We start from the raw sequence: 22,841 nt of genomic DNA, 5'->3' as shown, positions 1-22,841 counted from the left end.
AGTTGTTAAGTCCTCAAAAAAGAAAACGACTTCCTGCAAGCTGATAAATAAAAAAGAAAGTGTGTTAAGAGCTATGAAACAATGTCTTCTTCTGTAACTCATTGAATATGTATTACATTTGTACGACCTGAAGTCCTGAATTAATGTTTTCCACACAATGGATACTTTTCACCATATTTATGAGGATTACAACCCCCCCCCCCCCCCCCACACACACACACACAGACACACACACCCACCCACTCACATAAGATTAAAACACAGGCGCCATCATTTAAACTAGAGAACCTTTATTAAATAATTCATGGTCAATTTCCATGAGGTCTCAGTTTAATATTCCTCCTCTCAAAAAAGAACTAGTAGACCATTGCTCTGGTTTAGTGTGCATATCAAGGCTGACCTGCATGGCAGGACAGGGGGGAGCTGACCGTCTTCCCCAAAACAGATTCATGAATAGCTGGACTAGTGTCAGTCCATTTTCAATTCAAAATATAACTAGGACCTCCATGTAATTTGCCAGTGGCAGGGAACTCATCCTTTTTTTTTTTTTTTACAGCCATTTTCAACATCCTTTTTGTTCCCTCTCTTCTTTTTCGTCCTCGTTATCTCGCATGAAAAAAACAAAACAACCCCGCCGTTAATTGAACTGAAACCGAACTGAAAACGGCTCTGAGTTGAACAGAGCGCTGAAACTACAAACAACCCCAAAAGGCCCAAACTGCTGATTCTCTGTACAAACTGCTCATTCTTCAATTCACGCGTGAACTGGCGACTGTGAAATATCCATGTCAGGAAAAAAATGCAGTTTATAAAAAAAAAAAAAAGAAAACCTACTGAGGAAAGCAAAATCTGTTTGTGTTGTCATAATATTGCCTGTGCTGTGGGTGCCTGCCACATTCCACCGTCCCGTCTCCTTTAAGCGCTTCTCTTCGCCTTCCTTCACAGAAAACCGACAGATTTCGATGTAAAAGTGCATTGTATTGTTCACTCGGTAATTATTCAAAACTAGAGCAGTATATTCACTACACAGGATAGATTATTAATGTAAAGCTAAACCGTGTGAAACCAAAACAGTTTTGCATGTTGCAGACTGTCTTTTTTGTACAGTGAGAGGGCTTTAACATGTCAGGAACGTGGTTGTTTCCTGGTGTCGGCCCCACGTGGGACACTGGCAGCTGGGTGATGAAAGTAGGGGGGGTGCTCCAATGTCCTGTGCAAGAAGCGCACACACGCATTGCCAAACGCACCCTGGTTTTGACTTTTGAGGACTGGGTCACTACAGTTAGGAGTTGTTACACAATAGCATTCAAACCTATGAATATGTTGTGATAATGTATCAAAAAGTCGATATACAGTGAGTAAATAGCCGACACGATGGAAGAAGCTTAGTTGCAAATGTATCTACCTGGCACTTTCAGTCAGAAACATAAGGGCATACGCTTGTTTGTAAGTGACGTCATGGTTAATGGGTCATTTCACGTCTAATGTTTGATGGCTGTGTGACTGCAACTTTGTTCTGTTTTTTTTTTTTAAAACCTTTTTTTTTTAAATAACTGATACATACACGCAACATACAGATTTGACTGTCCGCCAGGGAGAAAAAAAGATTCCAGACCACGTCTACTGTCTCTTGAGTGTCTCTGCGATCGGGAGCAGAGCCGAGGAGCGTCTCCCTTTCAAGTGCGTCTCCTTCCCGGCCTCCCATCAGAGTCCACCAGTTTCGGAGCTCTTAAAAGGAGACCGGAGCGAGAAATAAAAAAGGAAAAGCCCCTCCCCCTGGTGTCTCTCTCCGACCAAGCCTTCACAACACTGCTGTCTTCTCCTTCTAAAAAAACCCAACCAAATAAAAACGTGTTGTCCTGTCCGTCAAACGCTCATGGCGTGGCGTAGCTGCTCGTATCCTTCCCAAAATTGTAATACTCCTCCATGTCGTCCATGTTTGCTGTGGTGAGTTTAGTGAGGTTTTGGGAGCCACCATTGTCCATATTGTCTGGTGATGTAAAGTTGAAGTTTTGTCCTTCGTACTCCCCCTGGTTTTCCATTTCCGGAAGACCTTCTGGAAAATAACAGAAACAGGCTGCTGTCAGTGTAACCACAGCGACCAGATCATTGACTCCATCAGTGAGTCAGACTGTTTCAGCAAAGTCTGTCAGCCATATGGATACAGACTCAGACAGGGGTAAGTGTGTGTGTGTGTGTGCCTGCCTCACCTTGTCCGTCAGGTGAGACGTCCATACCGTGTTTGACCTTCATGTGTCTGCTGAGGTTCCCCTTCAGGTTGAACTTGCTGGTGCAGTAAGGACACTTGAAGGGTTTACTGCCAGCGTGGAGGTGCATGTGGCCCAGGAGGTTGTACATTCTGTTGAAAGACTTTCCACACACCTGGGAAAAACAAAAAACAAACAATCAATCAACAAACTCCCCCTCCCGCCTCCAGTCAAATCAAAGTTCACCATCATGCTGATCCTTTTGAGGGCGATGACCTCAGACACTTGCCTTGCATTTGAAGGGTTTGACGGGCAGGTGGACGATCATGTGGGTCTTGAGCGTCTGTTTCTGGATGAAGCTCTTGAAGCAGACGTGGCACTGGAAGGGCCGCACGCTGTTGTGGATGAGCATGTGCCTCTTCAGGTTGGCAGACAGGGTGAACTCTCGGGAACACACGTCACACTTGTGACCCTTCATCCCCTGTGGAGTCCGAGATATAAAGATAAAAGGGAAACGATGGATGAGAGATGATCGGATCCAACAAGAAGCTACAGTTGCTTTGTATCACGGCACGCAGTGGGAGTAAAGTAGATCCATCTGTTTGTGTGTATAATTGAATTTTTTCGCATCCTATTCAAACAGCAAAGGAAGATAGGTGAAGGTTTGTTTGTCTGTCACACACACACACACACACACACACACTTTGGTGACTGTGGTAAACATTTGCAAATGTCTTCCCTCCCATTCCATTTCTGTTCCCCAGATTTTCTGAACCACAAGCAACCGGAAATTGATAACCACTGTGAAACGGCTCAAACTGTCCTTTGATGTGCTGCACTTCACTTTGCAGTCACTTAAGAAAAAGGAATCACTGGAATTTGGATTATTGAGACTATAACAAATATGAATTGCAGGTCTAATGCCTTCCTCCACCAGGGGGAGCAGTGAGCGGTCAGCTGGCTCTCTTGATGGTCAAATGTGGGCCACAAAGGAGAAGGTTCTCCCTCCGCTGGGAATGCTGCCTGCTCCCTGTGCAGCTCTGCCATTCCCTTGATGAATGAGGCTGCGAAGGACATTGCAAAGAAATCCAACAAATGCTGGATTCTTATAATGTCGCCACGTAATATAAATTGTTTATCATCAAACCGATCATCTGGTTGTTTTTTTTTTCGGTCTGCGCTATTAACTACGGCATGTTTGAATGCTGAAATGAGTGCTGTTTCAGAGGTATGACAGGATGTTTTGTGCGTTAGGACAAAAGCAGAGGAGAATGTTATGTGTTAATGTTAAAATGAAGGATTCTGCTCTTTGAACATGCTGAACTCGGCCTTCCACACCTTAATTATGAGCCACTGAGCAATAACATTTGATTTACACCAGGACTAAAAGCAGAAGTATATGAGAACGCTTGGGACAGGGGTGTCTCATTTCCTTTTTTCTTCATCTAATGCACAAATCTGGTGTGGAAAAATGATGAGTCGCCTAAAAAAACGTCTCCAAGAAGCCAATATCCTACTGACAACTTAAATTGCCATATATGGAATCACTGCACGGTGTCAATTAGGTGTTGAAGGTCATACAACATGCTATACACAATGTGTTTGAAACCCCCAAAATGGAAGGTGAAGTGATTAAATGGAGTTTACAAGAGTATTTGCAGGATAGAGAAGTCTTGGTTTGTTAATATCTTAAAAATCTCCTTCCACACAATCATGACCCGTGGAGACGATTCTAGAGCTTCTTCTGCTGAATAGTGATCGGCAACCAGACTGACTTCATTTTCCGTTCCAGACTCGTTTACACCAAAAGCTTCTCAGCAAAGTCTGTAACCATCAGCGGCATGTTGTCTGTGATTAAAGGTTGTATTCTTATAGAGTGGTTTTAATCAAGTTTATTGTTTAGTCCTGCCCTTGGGATGTTTTGCTCGGTTCACATACTAAATTCCGACCTCACAAATTCCACCGTTCTTCAGTCAAAACACAAATCGGACAAAGACACAACAGGACTTGTTGGTGGCGTGGATGCCTGGCAGGATGTGTGCTCTTACCTGTCTACTTCACCCAGATCTCAGTGGGTAAAGGACAGAAGATGAACAGAGGCGTCGTTGCCTCCTTCTGCTGCTCCGACAGTGTCTCTTTTTTTGTGTCTCTCCACTATCATTCTCTTTTAAAATGACAACAACAACAACCCTCATCTACACAGATATTATTTACAGTGTGTCTGTGACTACAACAGTCAAGAGGTCTGGGTGGGAGCGGAAGTGTCCGGCGGCAGTGTCTGTACCTTATGGGTGAGCGAGTGTTGCCGGAGGTGGTGGAGCTGCACAAACTCCAGGCCGCACTGGGAGCAAATGTAAGGCCGTGGGCTCTGGTGCTTCAGCAGGTGGTTCTGCAGTTGGCTACGGTAGGCGAAGGACTTGTTGCACTCGGTGCACTGGAAGGTGTGGGGGCCCTGGTGGCTGGTCTGGTGGCGCTTGAGGTGGGCGTACGTGGGGAACTCCATGCCACACTGGGAGCAGACGTGGCAGCGGCCGCGCTCGTGCTTCACCTCGTGAGCGCGGAGCTCGCTGGGGTACGCGAAGCCGCGGCGGCAGAAGCGGCAGCTGTAGGGTTTGACGTCGGTGTGCTGCAGCATGTGGCGCTTCAGGTGGCTGGTCTGGGTGAAGCCCTTCTTGCAGACGGTGCACTTGTGGGGCCGCGTACCTTGGTGAGTCAGTAGGTGGGTTTGGAGGTGGCTGGGCTGCTTGAAGAGCTTCCCGCAGTGTGGGCAGGCGTGCGGCTTGATGCCATTGTGGCCCAGGATGTGTGTGACCAGGTTGTACTTGGAGGTGTACGACTTATCGCACATACGGCACTTCCATCGCTTCAGGCCGTCGCCCACATCCACGCAGTACGATTCGTCGATCTGGATGTTGATATCCAGTCGGTCCACCCTGCGGCCTCCGTGCCGGCGGGGAGGCTGCGGGTGGTGCGGCTGCTGGTGCTGCGCGCCTCCGCTCCCGTCCGTCCACATCATGCCCTGGCTGCTGTCTTCGTACTCCGGCGCCATGCCCATCTCCCCCGAGTCATAGCTGCCCACTTCACTTGTCTGGAAGTAGCTGCTGATGGCTTCATCCTGCTGCGAGGTCTTCATCATGTTGTTGCCCTGGTGTTGCTCTACCTCCTCTTCATTCTCCCTCGCCCCTCGACCGTGGGCCCCCATGCTCCTCTGGCCTGGCAGCCCTCTGTGGCCCTGCTCCGTTCCTCGGTGGCTCACCTGGGGAGGAGGAGGGTGGCCGTGTGTGTTGACTTGCTGCTGGGTGGGCACTTCCCGGTCGCACTCTGTGCAGCTCTTGTTGGCACTTCTGAGCGTGGCTGGATCTACCTGGACTAAACCGCCTCGGGGAGCCAAATTGTTAAGGATGTGTACACAGGAGGACAACGCCGAGTTCACCACTTCCCCTTTCACGTGGGACGAAGACCCATCGGCGCCCGGGATGCTGTGCCGATCGGGAACAACCATTTTCCCGTCCAGGTGTTGGGGGTGCCCCTGCTGCCACCTCCTCTGACTGCAGCTGGGCTGCATCTGGCCGTCTTCTCCCAAGTTGTCACCTAGGTAATCTCCGTTGGCTCCTATAAGTTGGTCTGCGTACTCGTAGTCAACGCCGTCTACTGGGGGTGCAGGGGACTCTTTGGGTTCACCGGTGTAGAAGCCATTGGGTGCAATGGTAGCTCCAAACACTTCATTCTGGGAGATGAGACCTAGCACGGCGGCCTGGGCCAAGGACAGCACAACTACCGGATCTGTCTGTGTGCCTGAGTCCACCAGCCTGGCCATTACCTTGGGCTCACATCTACCCAGGCGCCGGCTCGCCTCCTCCTGGAACACAAGAGAAAACACAGATACAGGCGGTTAAGACAGACGCAACTCACAACAACAGCCACGTGTTCACCAGTAAATATAGATGCATCATCAGCAAAAAAAGGGATTCCCTCGTTATCATCAACTCAAATACTGAGATTGCAGCCAGTTTCAAGAGAGAAAATAATGACAAAGCAAATTATGCTGTAGCTGGAGGGTGCAGCTAAATGATTCAAACTTAGTGGCAGAAAGTCTGAAATGTCTCCTTCAACTATTTAGATCCAATATGGACACAAAGGTGTTGAGGCTCATAGTCCAATCAGAGTGTTTCACTGAGCCAGTTGTCAAGAGAGAGAGAGAGAGAGATTCAGAGGGCAAGAGAGGTAGAGATAGAAATAGAGACAGAGAGAGAGAGACAGAGAGGAAAAGAAAGAGCCGCAGAAAGAGGGGGTGCAGTTTCATCAAAACTGTCAAGAAGGTTTTGATCAGATGCAGAAATGATACAGCTATGGATGTATGCAGAGAGAGAGAGAGAGAGGGAGAGAGAGACTACAGACAAAAACACTTGTACAACGCCAAAAACAAAGACCCAAGTAAGATTGAGAAAAAGAGGCAGGGGGAGGGCAGAGAGAGAGAGAACAGATAAAAACAGGGAGAATCAAAGAAAAGAGAGTGAAAAAAGGAAAAAGGATAGAGAGAGAGAGAGAGAGAGAGAGAGAGAGAGAGGGCGGTAGTAGGCACAGAGCTGAGAGACACACAGGAAGAGAGAGAGAGAGCCTAAAGAGGGCAGACTGGAGAGAGGGGGGTGTGAAGAGGAGGGAGAGAGAGGGGGGTGAAGAGGAGAGAGAGAGAGAGAGAGAGAGAGAGAGAGAGAGACTAAAGAAGGCACAGAGACTGGAGAGAGGGGGGGAGGAGAGAGAGAGTGAGAGAGAAAGAGAGCTTAAAGGGGACACAGAGACTGACTGACAGAGAGAGTAGGGGTGAAGGGGGAGGGAGAGAGAGAGAGAGAGAGAGAGAGAGAGAGCTTAAAGGGAACACAGAGACTGGAGGGGGGGGGGTGAGGGAGAACGAAAGAGAGACAGGGAGGGAGGGAGAGGAAGAGAGGAATAGAGAGAAAGACAGAGGGAGGGAGGGAAGGAGGGAGGAAGGGAGGGAGGGAGAGCAGGCAAGAGCCTAGCAGAGGGGAGGGGGAGAAGAAAAAAAGAGAAAATGAAAGAGGTAGGGGGGAGAGTGAAGGAGAGATAAGGGAGGGGAGGGGAGACAGGAGGAAGGTTGAAAGAGGGGGGAAGAGTGAAATGGTGAGGTGAGTAACACACATACACACATGGAGAGAGAGAGAGAGAGAGAGACTGGTGTGAGAGAGAGAGAGAGAGAGAGAGAGAGAGAGAGACTGGTGAGAGAGAGAGCGAGAGAGAGAGAGAGAGAGGGAGGGGAAGAGAGCAGAATGAAAGGGTGAGTTTCAGTTACACACAGAGAAAGAGAGACAGAGAGAGGAAGAGAAAGAAAGAGAGACAGAGAGGAAGGAGGGAGAGGCAGTGAGTTACCAAGTGACAGGAGAGGAAGAGAAGACAAAATGAAAGGCAAACAAAATGAAAGATACAATTGTGAAGTGAAATAAAGGAGAGGGAGAGAGAGAGGGAGGGAGAGAGAGAGAGAAGAGTTGGTCAAAAAGCAGGAGGAAGAGTGTGTGACAGCTGCTGGAGGAGGCGACAATCCCTTCATGACAGACACCACTCTCACTTCAGGAGCAGAGAGCCTCAGGAACACGCCGCGTGGAAGTTTAAAAAGGACAAAAGACAGTCAGAACGGGTCACGGCTGCTTCCTGAAGCTGAGGGCGCCATGTCGCTCGCCGCCTCAGCAAACTGCCACCCAAAACCCCGAAGCAACGAGCCAGAGCCAAAGAAACTCACCGCGCTCCTCCTGCTGTGAGGCTTCAGGTGCTTCAGGGATCTCATTCTTCTGTGTGAGTGCTGACTGAGAGCGAGCCCACGTCCCACCCCTATTTATACGTGAAGGGAGAGAGAGGGGGCGGGGCTAACAGGGCCCGCCCCCCCTCTCTCTCTCTCTCTCAACACAGTTTCAGTAGTGAGTCTAGTCCAGACACACACACACACACACACACAAATAAACACGTTATTCTACTAAGAAAAGAGTGCGTGTATGTTTTGAAGGCGATAGGAAAAACAAATGCTCGGCTCACAGCTGTATCACATGACCCGTCTGTGTCCTGGGGATAAATGGGTTAAGTCACCTCAAAGTCACGAGACGGCCAAATACACACGCGTGTGATGAAAATAAAGAAATGAAAATCAACACCTTATCAGTCTGAAAACCGGCACGTCTATCACACAGCCCAACCCGGCTCAGCCTCCTTTCTTCACTCTGTCTTTGTCTTTGTTTGTGCATATCCGTGTCTGTCTGTCCTCCTTTATGTGTCCCTTCCTGTGTCCCCCCCCTCTGTTGTTCACTCTTTTCTCCCGTGCATCACTCTCTCTTACGTGGCCTTTGTATCTCTCTTTCATTACCCCGTTCATCAAACAAGCTCTGCGAGTGTAGAAAAGTGTAGGGAAATTGTCTTGCGCGCAGACTTGGATGCAAGTATGCAATGGGAGAGGGAGAGACGGGAGAGGGGAGGGAGGCAGAGGAAGGACAGAGACCAGAGAGGCAGAGAGAGAGAGAGGGAAAGAGAGAGAGGAGAGAGAGAGAGAGAGAGAGAGAGAGAGAGAGAGAGAGAGAGAGAGAGAGAGAGAAGGTGACTGACAAGGAGATGAGCGAATGGAAGAGTGAGAGAGAGAAGATGGAGAGAGAGAGGGGGAGGACGAGGAAGAGGAGGAGGGGGGGAGTGGAAGGAAAGAATACTGAAGAAAAAGAGAGGGGAGGGGTGGGTGAGTGAGCGAGTAAGTGAGGGGAGAGATAGAAAGAGAGAAAGAGATGGAGGGGGATGGGAAGAGAGGAGCAGAATGCGGTAAAAGAATAAGAAATAGAAGATGGATGGAGAGAAGAAACGGGCCAAATGGGAGACGAGGAAGATGATGAAGGCTTTAAAGCACAGTTAATGATTCATCAAATAAGCCTGATAAACACTGTGATAGACGCGGAAAACATACAAATTGGGATCTTGACTGACACCCAACGAACCATAGCGGTTTGAGTGGGACCAAGTTTCCTCTGGCTTCATGTCAGCTTACAACCACAACACCAGCGGTCAGATGTGGCAAACAGTCACATGTGAAGTGGTGATGTAACACAACATGTTTGGACTAACTATGGATTTCAACTTAAGTGGACAACTTGATATGCAAACTATCAGGGAATAACAAAGCATTTTTGAAATCCAAGTGAATTGGCCATCACTGCAAAGATGAGCTAAGTTAAGCAGAACCACGCTAAGCTAAGTCTGGTAATGTCAGCCAACGAACCTGGGAAGCAATGCTAGTCATATTAGCCAGCAATTGTGAGAGCAGAGTGAAAAACACATTTCTTCTTTTACTTAAGTCACAATGACCTTCGCCATAAATCCATTTTTCTCACTGTCCAGGCTGCGGAGGAAACAGTGCCAGATATAACGCAGCATGCTAAAGAGAGCTTCAATTTCTAAAGTGAGCTTCAAATGCTAAAGTGAGCTTCACTAGTCTATTAAAGTGCGTTTCTACTTACTGCCATTTCATTTTGTATTGAGGTTTCAGCTATTTAGATATTACACTCTAAAAATGAAATACTGTTACTGTTCCACAACCATTTATACTGCTAAAATTGACGTCAAAAGTTTGCCCTTCGGTCTAATCAAGTTATCATGACGACAAGTGTTGCTGGTTGTCTTCTCTCCACATGTTAGTACATACAGGTTTTAACATTAAGGAAAGTAAAGGCAAATAAATATTGTTGCAATATCTAGAAAATTCCCGCACCTAATAACCAGCCAGTCCAAAAACATCACAAACAATGCACAACCAATGAAACTGGCAGAACACCAAAACGGTGGGACATAGGAACATGTAAATCCAGCAAATTCCCCAAAACTGAAGAAATACAATACAACAAACATATACTAAACATCCTACTTAATCCTGTGGGTCATTTTGTATCCACACATGTGGAATGACGCAGGAATTATAGATAAAAGCCGACACGAAACACAGGAAGCCAACGAGCCAATAGCTAAAAGTTAATGATGTCAATGTGCAATATTAATGAGAGTGAGCAGATACACTATATAGTGATGGTGTGTTATTTTATATACGCTCAGCAAGAGCTTTAATTCCCATTTCAAATAACAGCCTGAATCAGTTGCACAAACACTATCCTCCACAAGTCTTGGCATTCACTTTTCAGCGTGGCAGCAGTCTGGTGTTTATGATGTGCTAGCCAGCTACTGTTCAAGCTGGAGGTTTTGTTTGGGCCCGATGAACAGAACCTTGACAACCCCCAAAAAGACTACATTAATTTAGGAATAAATGTACTTCTTCATAATGTCACCACCATAATGTCATAGTGTAGTTCTGGACAGGGCTAGAAAGTTTTTCAAAAAAATCATGGCTGGATTTCATCAAAAATACCAAATGGCAAATGAATTGAGGGCAGAAAACCCATTAGTTTTTTTCATTATGTTTGTGTCTGTTTGTGGGTAATTTGTGGATTTGGTTCCAGGTCTGTCTCAGATTTGGTTCTATTGAATGCTGCAGCGCTAAAAACTATTTATTTACAACTAGGGCTGGGAAACGATTAATCGCCTGATTTGCTGCAATTAATCGCATTGTAAAATAAAATAACAAATTCAAAAGAAGTGTATTGCACACTTTTATTTTAAAAGTACTGCAATATGAACAAAAGTGTAATAACATTTGGTTGCAAACACTTATAATAAGTGAGTAAATAAATAAGTTGCTTTTTAACAGCAGTATTCCTTTCACACAGTAGCAGTTTAAATATTTCTTGTAAATCTCAATTTAAACATTAATGTTATCAAGTCAAGTATAAAGTGTGTGTATCGTTTAAAGAGGCCCACAACTTTTCTGCATTTTGGCCAGGACATTGCACATACGCTGTGTTCTGCACATACTTTGACAGAACGCTGGAGACAGTGCGCGACGCAAAGGGCGTGTTCACAAGGAAGCAGGTCTAGCAGCAGCAGCGATCACATTTTTTGCATCATATCATGTTTCTGCAGAGATGTCCAGAAGTCTCCAGTGAGAGCAACAGTTGTGTATTCTTCTTCTTGAGGGGGGCTCATTCGTGCCGTCATACTTGCTATCATTCTTTGCGATCCTAAGAACGTTCCTCAGACCGATCACTTCCACAATACTAATCTGCCTGCAGTTTGTAGCTAGTGAGCAACTGACTTTGAAAAAATGTAAAAAAAAAATGCATTTTTGTGCGATAAAGTAATTGTTGTCGTTAATTAATTACTGCATTAACGCGTTAACTTGCCCAGCCCTATTTACAACACATGGTTCATATTAAAACTCATTTAAATAGTAGATAAGTACAATCAAGTTAATTAAATTTCTGTCTGTGTGAAACCGGGAGGCCAAATTCACCAAATGTTTTATTTCACATTTGGAAAGACTGCTAGATCGGAAATGTGAGTTGTTTGTCTCACCTGGTTTCACCTCCAAAATAAAAAACTTTCCAAAACATATTCTCTGTGGACAAAACAAAACAAGGTGAATCCACTAAATGAAATACATCGCTCAAAATAAATAGCACCAATCACTCTCCACTGCAGCTACACAATATGAACTTCAAATTGCCTTGGTTACGTCTCCACTTCTGTCCCTTCAGTGGTCCAATCACACGACTGACCGACTTACCGAATTATATATTCTACCCAGAATTCCAAAGTGGTCCCATTGTGATCCAGCAACTTAAATCAAAGGTAGTCAGAGATGAATTTGACAACCATGAATACAAATGCGTTTGTAATGCAATACAGCCTAGTCAATTTTGTAGTACACAAACTGACAAACAAATACGGAAACAATCTATTTCTTGATGCTCAACCAGTCAGGTCAGTCCTCAACTAAGTCCGCGTTCCACAGTTGACAGGCCTGCCCAAAGAACAGGCATGGCTTCCACATGGGACTGTGAAATGTATTGACTCAAATGTTTGATTCAGTAATTGCATTTAACATTCTTGAAAAAGATTTTGATATCTTTAAATAAAGGAAATGTCAACAACCCCTTCCAAGTCTTTGTTTACAGGTGTATTATTTCCAGAGATAAAATCAATAAAGATTGTTGAAGAAAGGCCAAGGCAAGAGAGGTGTGATCTCTGGTCCATCTCACCTGGATCTTCATTGTGACAGCTATAACGGCATTTGTTCTTCGAATTTTACCCACTCTTACCCCGGGGAGCAATGAGCAGCCATGGTGCAGCGGCCAGGGATCACGTCTGTGTCTACAGTCCCGTGCCTCAGTCAAGGCAGGAATAACCTCATAACCCGATGCGGGAAACCAGAGTACAACCATGCAGACATGGAGAGAATCCATGCGGAAAGGATCAGCTGGCAGTGGATTCGAACCCAGGACCTGCAGTGCTAACCCCTATGGCAACCTGTATGTCTGGACAGAGACTGACACAGCCACAGTACAGAGCTGAGTGCCTGTGACCTACATCCCTAGTCGAAAGAACAATGAAAAGGACAGTTTGGCTGTGATCACCATTTTGGCTTCACAATCTATCTGTACAACATTCTGGTTACATTTTTGAAACCTTAAAACATCCCTATGGAGACAGACAGCATAGCGTACATCCAGACCAATGGAGGCAGCACCGTGTCCCCAGCAGGTAACACCTCGACAAGCTACAGATGCCTCCAGCTGTGAAGGCGGGGCCCTAAATTTTACTACACCGTCCTGTCTGTGAACCCCTGAGCCAGGGTGGTCACCTGGTTTGTGTCGTTCACATTCCCATGAGGCTGATGACTGTCATTTGTGTCTGTTGTCTAGCCAGTAAGCCACTTGTTGAATGCAGACAGAAGCAGCCACCATGTTTAGCTTTAGGTGAGTTTATTACAGTAGGCCGGCTATTATAATTTGTTAATTTCGAATCAATGTCACTGGATCGCACCGCGGCCGTTTATAGAAACGATAACCGAATATCAGATGAAGAGGAAGAATGCTTTTATTCAAGATACACTTTTATTGTAAAACATAAAAGAGTTGTTTATTGGGTTTTAGCATTGATAGGAAACTGTTAATTGTTCTAAAGTTTGCATTTAAAATGCCATGGGGGAGCATGGTAAACAACAGAATAGAGAGAACATGGAGGAAAGAAAGAGAAAGAGAGAGAGAGAGAGAGAGGGAAATGGCAGAGGACAAAATGGGGGCGTAATGGAGGAAGCAGAGAGAAAGAGAGAGAGAGAGAGAGAGAGAGAGAGAGAGCTGCGGGGAGGGAGAGAACAGATGATTGCATGGAATGAAAGAGGGATTGAAGGGGGAGGGAAGAGAGGAGATAAAGAGAACAGGGAAGGGAGGGGGAGTGAGTGAGTGAGGGACGGAGGGAGGGAGTGAGCGAGTGAGTGAGTGAAATGGTGGAGTGTGAGAGAGAGAGAGAAAATGAGAGGCAGCAGTGGGGGAGGGGAGGATGTGGAGAGAGAGCGAGAGAGTGAACAAGCAAGAGAAAGAGAGAGAGAGAGAGACAGAAAAAAGGAGACACCAGAAGAGAGAGAAAGAGAGCAAGACAGAAAAAAGGAGACAACGGAAGAGACAGAGGAAAGCGAGGTGGAGAAAAGGTAGAGGTAGAGTAAACAGAGAGTGAGAAAGAAACAAGGGAGGGAGAGAAACAGAGAGCGAGACAGAAAAAGGAGAGGGAGGGAGAGAAACAGAGAGCGAGACAGAAAAAAGGGAGGGAGGGAAACAGAGAGCGAGACAGAAAAAAGGGAGGGAGGGAGAGAAACAGAGAGCGAGACAGAAAAAAGGAGAGAGAGAGAGACAGAGAGAGAGAAACAGAGAGCGAGACAGAAGAAAGGGTGGGAGGGAGGGAGGGAGAGAGAGAGAGAGAGACAGAGCGAGACAAAATAAAATGGAGGGAGGGAGAGAGAGAGACAGAGATGGGGCAGGGAGCAACGTGAGAGAGAGAGAGAAAGAGAGAGGGAGGGGCAGTGTGCAACGTGAGAGAGGAAGAGAAAAAGAAAGGGGAGGGAGGGAGAGAGAAAGAAAGAAAGGGGAGGGAGAGAGAGAGAGAGAGAGAGAGAGGGAGGGGGAGAGAGAGAGAGAGGACAGGGAGGGGTAAAGCATGATGGAAGCCGAGAGCGAGAGAAAAAAATAGAAGGGAAGGGAGGGAGAATGAAAGAGGGAGAGGAGGAAAGAGGAACAGAAAGAGGGGGAGGGGAAGAGAGCTGGAGAGAGAAAAACAGAAAGAGGTAGAAAGAGAGGTAGAAAAATAGGGAGCGAACAAGGGGAAAGAGAGCACAAAACGTATCTCTCTCTCTCTCTATTTTGTGGTTACACAAACATGGCTTTAGCAAAAACCAAAAAAAAGAGAATGGCACAGTTGGACACACGCACACACACACACACACACACACACACACAATAATGACAACAGTAGTAGTAGAGTGTGATTCACAAACATGCACACATGGATCATCACTCTCCGAAACAGGAAGATGCCAACAATCCTGCACCTCCAAATGCTTCATTCCCACACAGGCACTGAAGGTGTTTCAAGATGCGATAGAGAAGATGCAGAGTGTAGATATTAAACATGGCTATACATGCAAAATCAGCCAATATTTGAGATTCAAATGATTATTAAATGATTATAAAGCGTAACTTGATAGGGCTATTCTACATATTTATCCCAATGTAACTAATATGATCCTGTCTGCACTGCAGTGTTTAATGGGACCACAGTTGGAGAGGGCGAGTTGTTGATGTGCAAGAGAGAAACATTTGCTTTTGGGTCATGTAGGGACCTGCAACGTTCCTGCTTAGCCGACGACAAAAGTGATCGACGCGATGGGTGTAAGTTCTTAGCCCGCTAATAGCTTCGCTTGGTTATTAGGGGCGGACAGTTGTGCCGAGCGTCCCAATCTGCCGATATCGCTGCATTATGCTGCAAACGGGGAGAATAGACCTCCGGAAAAGTGCTTTATGGAATGTTTAGAGGCTCCTTCCCCAGGATTTTAATTGAGAATCAAGTTGGATCATATTGCAGCCAGACAGCAACGAGAGAAGTTACAAGTTCAATTTCAACAAACTCAGACATCCACCAGTTTGACCAGAGCATTAACAAGTAACTGAGCCCTGGCGCATTACGTTTGTGTATCTCTGTTGTTACTCATTACAACCACATACCCTCCAGCAGTGATAACGGGTCTCTATAAATATGTTATCATTTGAAACGCAAAAGAACAACTCATTATAAATAAAGAAATTACACTTTCCTTTGATGACACTGCCACCATATCTTCTCGTGTATCAACAACTAAGCTCTTCCAATTACACACTAATTGCTTTCAACTCACCGGAGATCTTTAATGTCCAGCAGAGTCAGAGTGTGAATACACATCTCAGCATGTATCATGTGTCATGTATGCAGTATTACAGTATCGCATATCAGGCAACATTAGGCATGTTCACATCTTACACAATGGGGCATTAATCGCAATTAGGCCTGAACAATATTTCTCAATATGCACAGTGTTTAACATTAAGGCAAAAAAATGGCAGTGCTGCATTCTGGCAAATCTGTCGTTTTCTATTTGTCTGTTGTTAGATGTATTCAGGTCATCTTTGTAGTTGTGCTGTGTTCTTATTTTCCACCAGGTGGCAGTATATTGTAAGAGATGATAGCAAATGGCAAGATGGACACTGTTCATGCTGGCTAAACAGCAGCCCTTTGTCTCCACAGTCTGTGCATTACGTATACACTATTTTGAGCCCTTTTCATTTCATGACTACCAATTGTGATATTAATTAATTAACTTTGACTGACAAGCTGTTCTGCAGTCCATGAACTAAACCCTTTGCTTCTCTCAGATGCCACAGTGTCATTCTGTCAGTGAATCTAACAGCATGCAGACTGTCGGGGTCCGTTGTAATGTGAAAACTGCCATCACACGCCATGCAGCCCTTAATTCACATTGATGATCACTGATTAATGATCAAAACAATTACATTTTGGTCATTTAAAGATTATTACGTTACAGCACCTTATAATACTGTTCAACATTGAGTTTAAGGAAATTTGGGGATGGGAACAACGGAGCACTAACTAAGTCAGGTAATGTTATTCCAAGGTTGTGCCTCTGTTTAATATGCAACATACTGGACAAATTGTCCATTAGAGTAAGTTATCTAACATGTTGAATCTAGCTGAATTCTAGCCCTGGCAGTGCCTCCATTATTGAAGTGAAAATTCAGCGTTTCTCTTCCATGTGCTTAGAAGGGAAGTGAATGTTTGGACTGTTGCTTCTCCATCTTGTTCCCAAAAGGATGTATTTTAATGTACTACAACACAAAGACCACTGCCATTATCGCCAAGTATTTTAATGCGTGAATTAAATCTGCACAAAACAAAAGTCTTTAGTTTTTCGTCAACAAAGGTGTGTTATTCAGGTAAATGAGCTAAATGAGCTCAGTCATGCTAGCAGCACAGTGAGGCTGTCATTTCAGCTGTTAAAATTGATACACGGATGAAACACGGAGACACAAAATAAGGTTTGTCCACAGGCTGGCAGTAAAGGAAAGCCAGAGTTAATAATAATAAGCCAACAAATAAGAGCAACAAAACAGAATAGTGCTCAGCTAAAGTAAGTGCTAACTATCCCGTATAATAAGGTTCAGGGTGGCACCGAGGGAAAGAGTAGGCCAACAAAACCGTTAGTATTCATCCTCTGAGAACCATGACTATTTACACTGGTGTTTCCCACAAAGTCTTTTCAAGAAGTGAAACAGAAACTGAAGCATAAAAAGGTCATCACCAATGAGGATGTTTACACCAGGCTTGTGCACCCACCTGTGAGAGAAAAGCTTAAAAGAATATGTAATGGTTTTTTCATATCTCGCCATGTTGTAAATTTAACAGACGACTGAGCTAAAAACGTTTAGACCCGCTTAAAAATCACCGAATCAGGGTTCAGACTGACAAGACAGACGAAGCACGGCGGTGTCAAATATTTGATGTCATGGATCTTAAATTTCAATGCAAATCTATGCAAACAATCCAAACAATGAAACGAAGATATGGCGCTAAGCCGCATCATCCCTTCAACACACATGCAGGCAGCAGCAGTTCGAACGCAGAAACAATTCAAACTGTGGAATCGAGGCTCTCAATACAGAACCAGTAACCTATTGACCCCTGACTCGCTGACCCGTAAAGCCTTTCTAGAAATTCCAATGCATTATAGAGAAAAAAGCATGGCAGTCTATTAACTTTACCATCCTTTTCTCTCTCTTAACACAAGGATGCTGATCTTATTTCCTTTTTCCTCTTCACATTTCAATACGACGACAAAGCTTACGACATATTTAAAGCTGTTACCTCCGTCTCTTTCCTTGCTCTGAAATCCGAGTGAAAAACTGCTGACCTGAAAATAGTACACACACACTCTCACACCATCCCACTCTTCCCAAAGTGTGTGTTGTTTTAATGTTTATTCAGTCTAAACTAACTAATAATACTAGATAAAAACCATGAGCCTTGGATTTGAATAATTTCTGTCGTAATTGCTGTTAAAATTGTTTACAGCAGCATAACAGATTCTGAACCTATGATAAAAGTCACTTTAGGTGGAATTATGGCATGTGATCAATTGTTAAATCTTGATAATTGCTGATTTTACTGCTCTGCAATGCGGTTACCATTGTGTTGGTTTTAGACTACATCGCTGCTTTCTCTTTCTTCACATCTCAGAGGATCTCTCTCTCTTTCTCTCTCTCAAACTAGACGACGAAACATAAGCATAAGGAAATTCTTATCATAAATCATGTAACGTCATCGGTTGGACGCCGGATACACAACTCAACTACACAACTGCACCCCTGGAACACATGTGTACACGAGTCTTGCACATGTACACACCAGCAGGGTAGATACTTGGGGAGTGTGGATCTCTGCTTATGGATACTGGATGGAGATTCGGGTTTTTCAACAGAATCATTCATCGGATTGTTTGGGGGCTACAGCTCTGACTGTGACTCGATCATCCAGTCTATTACAGCCAACAATATCTGGCAACAGGACACACAGCTGTCACATGGCCTGAAAACACACACACACACACACGCATGATTTACGCACACGGCAAACCTACAGGGCTTATTTATTCGAAAAACACAACAAAGCAAATACAAAAAAATGTAAATAAAGACATTATTCTCACCCTGCCACCTAAACTTCTCACTCTACATTTAGATGCATAGTAAGAAACGAACTAGGGAGGCAAGATTTGTTTAAAAAAATCAATCGATCAATCGCTTATGATTCGATTATTTGTGATTTTGATTTGATCAATTCTGTAGCACTAACACACATGGAGGGTGTCTATTTGGTATGAGGTCAGTAGTCAACACGTTGAGGAGTTAAAGCCATTTACGATGACATCATCATCAGAGTTTGAGGTCACATCTTCCTCGGAAAAAATGTTCTTCAAAATTAGTAGACGTTAGGTTAAATCTGCAAAGGAATCTTCCGTCGTGTAGAGTGGCTGCGGCATCTCTGGCTCCCTGGAGGATGAACCCATCCACAGCACCATATACAGTACATCATCGCCATGTGTACGGTCACTGAGGTAGTTTAGCTAAGTGCTGCATGGCGGCATAAAAAAAAGAGAAGAATGAAACTTAATACGAGAAAGTGAGAGACAGAACTGAGAGGTGTGGGCGTGCATGTGCATTTACTGTACACACAAATGCACAAAGGGGAAATTGTTCAATCAAGAGGAGATGAACTGTGTGTGTGTGTGTGTGTGTGTGTGTGTGTGTGTGTGTGTGTGTGTGGGATTCACTGTGCTGTCAAGTAGCAGCTACCTGAGCAGATGCATGTAGAGCAGGGAGGCCCACCACTGACCGCATGGCTGAATACTTTGCACAGCAGTGTGTCACACCGGACGATTACGGTCCAATAATTCTCAACACATGTGAGAACAAATCCAGGATGCGGCGCAGGAAAACCGCCGAGCCAAAATGAAGAAGAAACACGATTACGGAATCAAAAATACACGATGATGAGAGTAAGAACATGAACAGATCGCACAGTCAAGTGTTGACCTAAACTGCAGCCCAACAAGTTAAACAATATCAATCTCTCTTCATGTTGATTTTGGCAGGGTAAGGAGACTTGACAGGCTAAACCCGACTCACCAGAGGACTAGGAACAACATTGCACTGCAGGCCAGGACACAACCGGACCAGCAGCGAGACTAAAACTGACATGACGTGCTGCTAATGGCCCTTGCATACTGGGCTTTGTCAGTTTAAAACCTTCTTCTGCAGCCACTCCAGAGCCACAATGCATCACAGCTCAGACTGATACAAATGAGCACATGAGCATGGGACAGCGATACTGACTTTGGTTTAGTTTGACAAATTTTTCGGGAAGGATACCGCAATTAGAGTCATTGGGGAATCGTAGCAAATTCAAATGCAGATGTATTGGCTGGTTGGACTACAAGGATTAGGATGAATCCAGAGCATATTGGGTTAATACACTGCCATAGGATTAACTTTGCCTTGGCCATTATCTATATAATGCTTGTTTTGGATCATAATCACGTTTAACGGCAAAGTCCATCCACTTAACGTGTGTAAGGAGTGAAACTGAAAGACACCATCGCTTGAAATATACAGCAAATCAAACAATAACACTAAAGAAACACAGTGCAGCCCACGGATGCAAACAGGTCTACACTTTCCACTCTCACGGCTCATGTAAACACACAAACGGGTGCAACACAGTGTCTGTCATGCAGTGCGGTTGTAAGCGAACTGCCCTGCACATTGGGCCTTTGTGCTTCGAGAAACATCAGCCTCTTTTCTTTAACCCTGCCCGCAGCACGGCAGAGCGCTGCAATGTGCTGACGCCGTCATCAGCTATTCTAAATCCTTTGCCACATTGTTATTTCCGCGTCCTAATGCGGGAATGAGCACCAAATATACACTGGGAAAATCCGGATTTCCATTTGTCTTTGTTTAAGAGAGACGGGACTAATTTTCTGAAACATGAATCACGTGTATTCTAACTGGGTTTTAGGAATATTGGAATATCCTGACACATTCTTCTCCCGGTCGCCGTTCTGTGAAGCTTGAATGGACCACACTCACCCTGCCACTGACAATCTGTGAGCGACTGCCTTCTGATCCCTGGAGTAGCATACAGATGTGTGGGAGCAGCCGTGTAATAACACATTATTGATCCAAACTTGAGGAAATTCATTCATCACTGTACAACTCGGGGAGGCCGAGAAATAATAAATTGTACAGTTAAACTCCCGAAGTATGTGACCTAAATGTTGAGAACTTGCCAGGGCTTTTTCCTTTATCCTGACAATTTCTGGGCACAATGATTCAAACGTTTTGGGATCATTATACACGAGGTCAAATACTGTTCCATCATATTTAAGGTGGCCTTTAACACAATAAACCAAGCAATCTTATGGGGACACTGATACCGATCACTTCGATTTACAGACTCTGACGCACAGAGATCACAAGGCGGAGAACATAACACAGCTTCAGACACAAATGAAACACTCGGTTGAGATGGACTGACTTTTCGCACTCCATTCATATTTTGGGTAGGCATCTTCAGGCGAAACCCGGAGGTGAGGTGATATGACTTATTATAGCTGCTTGACAATTCGGGGACGGAAATAAACCAGACGCCACAGGACGAGACCATCACCAGGCAGAGGTGGAGGTAGACGAGTACACACAGCCTGAAAACAACAGTCAGACAACACGCAGGGCCCAAAAAAACAACAACAGATGGCCAATTCTCTCACGACGGCAATAATACAGGACCCCCAGGTAAAAGCCTACAGTCAGAAAAGATGTTATGGCCGTGATTAATGGAATATGAAGTGTCATTTCAGGGTCGTGGGATGATCGAACTAACAGCAGACGGGTATTACTCATAAGAAAGCGCCAACTTCTGCAGTCGAGGAGTTTTTGACATTTATACTGCATGGTAGCAGCACTTTGAAAGACACTGAGTCATTTGCATATTTCCAAATGAATAACCATCAATCGAATGACCCACAGACCACAAGGGGAGGGCGTCTTTTTAATTATTACCAGCCACTGAAGTGTACTGACACTCCACTGCATCAGGGCACTGTCTCTAGGCCCCGGGGCTGCCAAGCGGTATGCACAGTCTGCATGCAGCTGCCTTCCCTGCATGCGCCATCCACCTCACACCATTCATCAGACAGCCAGCACTGTTGTTTCCCTTTTGTGGCTTTACATTTCAAGCCTAAGCAGACCCAGAAAGGCATCCGAGACCTGCACTGATGCAACCCCTGTAATAAGTGCAGAGGAGAGGGGGTGGGGGAAGGGGGGGAATACCTGTGGCCCATCAGTGATCCCTGGGCAGCCACAGACTATAGAGTCCTCTGCTGCAGTGCATCCTCCCGGTGTGCTGTCACAAATAAGCTCCGGGTCTTGACCACAAATGTGGCCTCGACTGCAGACGGTGGGGGGGTGGGGGGGGGGAGACTTGGTGGAGGGAGGGAGGGGGGGGAGAGAGAGAGAGACCGACCGTTGTTGCAACAAAAGCAGGAGCCGCTTGATTGTCACTGTAATGGTGCACACTCCCCCATGCTCATAATAAAGCCGGATTCGGATTCTACCCCCTTAAACTTGCGCTGTATCTTTAAAAGAAAAAAAAAGGACCGAGGAACTTAACAGCAAAAACTTTGTTGAAGACGGGGCCTGTGCAAGACGTCTCGGCCTCGGGTCCCCGCGGAGCCTAGAGCAGGTTCCCCGTGTCCGGCTCCGGCTCCTGGGCTCGTGATGGGCTGACTCGGGCTAACATGGCCTGCGTTAGCCCCGACTCCTATATGCGTCTCTTTTCCCCCCCATTCTCTCCATCCCCCCTCTCTCGACGCCATCTGTTTGTGGCATGAGAGAATGTGGAAGTAAAAAAGACGACATTTTGACTGTAGTTACTGACCTACATCGAGCATTTTTTGGTGAAAGGGAGTGCAGCGTCAAACACAAACAAAAAAGCACCGAAACGAGCAGATACATACACGAAACGCGGTGCCGGGGACGTCGCCATACATGAGAGCGTAGCTTCCCCAGGCTGCTCGGGAGGAATTTAATAAGTTACGGTAGGAAACACTCCGCCTCGCCGGGCCGGACAAGTCAACCCTCCCCGGCGGCAGCGTTTCCCTCCATTATCAACACACACAGCGATAGAAACAAAATCGTTACTCACCGGATTCCAAAATCGGTTTATGGTGGCGACGTGACCGTGGTTATTTTAAATATGGGAAACAGTTCCAACGGTGGGTGCCCGTTGTGTGTAGCAGGAAGGAGGGAAGGGAAGAGGGAAGAGGGGCTGACGTGAATGAATAAACAAGCGAGCTCCTCCTCATCGCTATAAGTCAACGCGGAATGTGCTTCACTTATTCACACGGGAGCCATTATTCTGCCTGTTTTCTATCCATGCCGCTCATTAATTAAAACTAAAATTAAAATTAAAAGCAAAAATTTACCCCTGAATTCGACCCCGACGACATCAATGCGTAAATTTAACAGAGCTAGCCGAGTTGTTTGGGATGTTATTTCGACAGAACCTTTTTAATTTTATATAATTTAAATTATATTTTCAAAAAACATT

At 45.4% G+C, this 22,841-nt stretch overlaps 1 protein-coding gene across 3 annotated transcripts; it reads right to left on the bottom strand.

Moving 5' to 3' along the window:
• Positions 1-512: 512 nt before the first annotated feature.
• Positions 513-22,574, bottom strand: znf710b (zinc finger protein 710b). Of its 3 annotated transcripts, none has more exons than XM_076156268.1 (5): positions 22,437-22,574; positions 4,492-6,066; positions 2,497-2,688; positions 2,211-2,382; positions 513-2,056 (listed from the first exon to the last, which is right to left on the bottom strand). In XM_076156268.1, exons 2-5 carry the CDS (start codon positions 6,022-6,024, stop codon positions 1,875-1,877), a joined length of 2,079 nt encoding a protein of 692 aa, XP_076012383.1. In that variant the 5' UTR covers positions 6,025-6,066; positions 22,437-22,574; the 3' UTR covers positions 513-1,874. The 3 variants fall into 3 exon arrangements, with proteins under 3 accessions (XP_076012383.1, XP_076012382.1, XP_076012381.1); XM_076156267.1 differs by lacking the exon at positions 22,437-22,574 and adding an exon at positions 7,960-8,065 and having other exon boundaries at positions 2,238-2,382; XM_076156266.1 differs by lacking the exon at positions 22,437-22,574 and adding an exon at positions 7,960-8,064.
• Positions 22,575-22,841: the final 267 nt, after the last annotated feature.

The sequence above is a fragment of the Genypterus blacodes genome, unplaced genomic scaffold, assembly GCF_046128005.1.
Source record: "Genypterus blacodes isolate CSIRO-AG114 ecotype Tasmania unplaced genomic scaffold, CSIRO-AGI_Gbla_v1 ptg000067l_1, whole genome shotgun sequence".
Lineage (NCBI taxonomy): Eukaryota > Metazoa > Chordata > Actinopteri > Ophidiiformes > Ophidiidae > Genypterus > Genypterus blacodes.
This window is presented reverse-complemented; position numbering and strand designations above follow the sequence as displayed.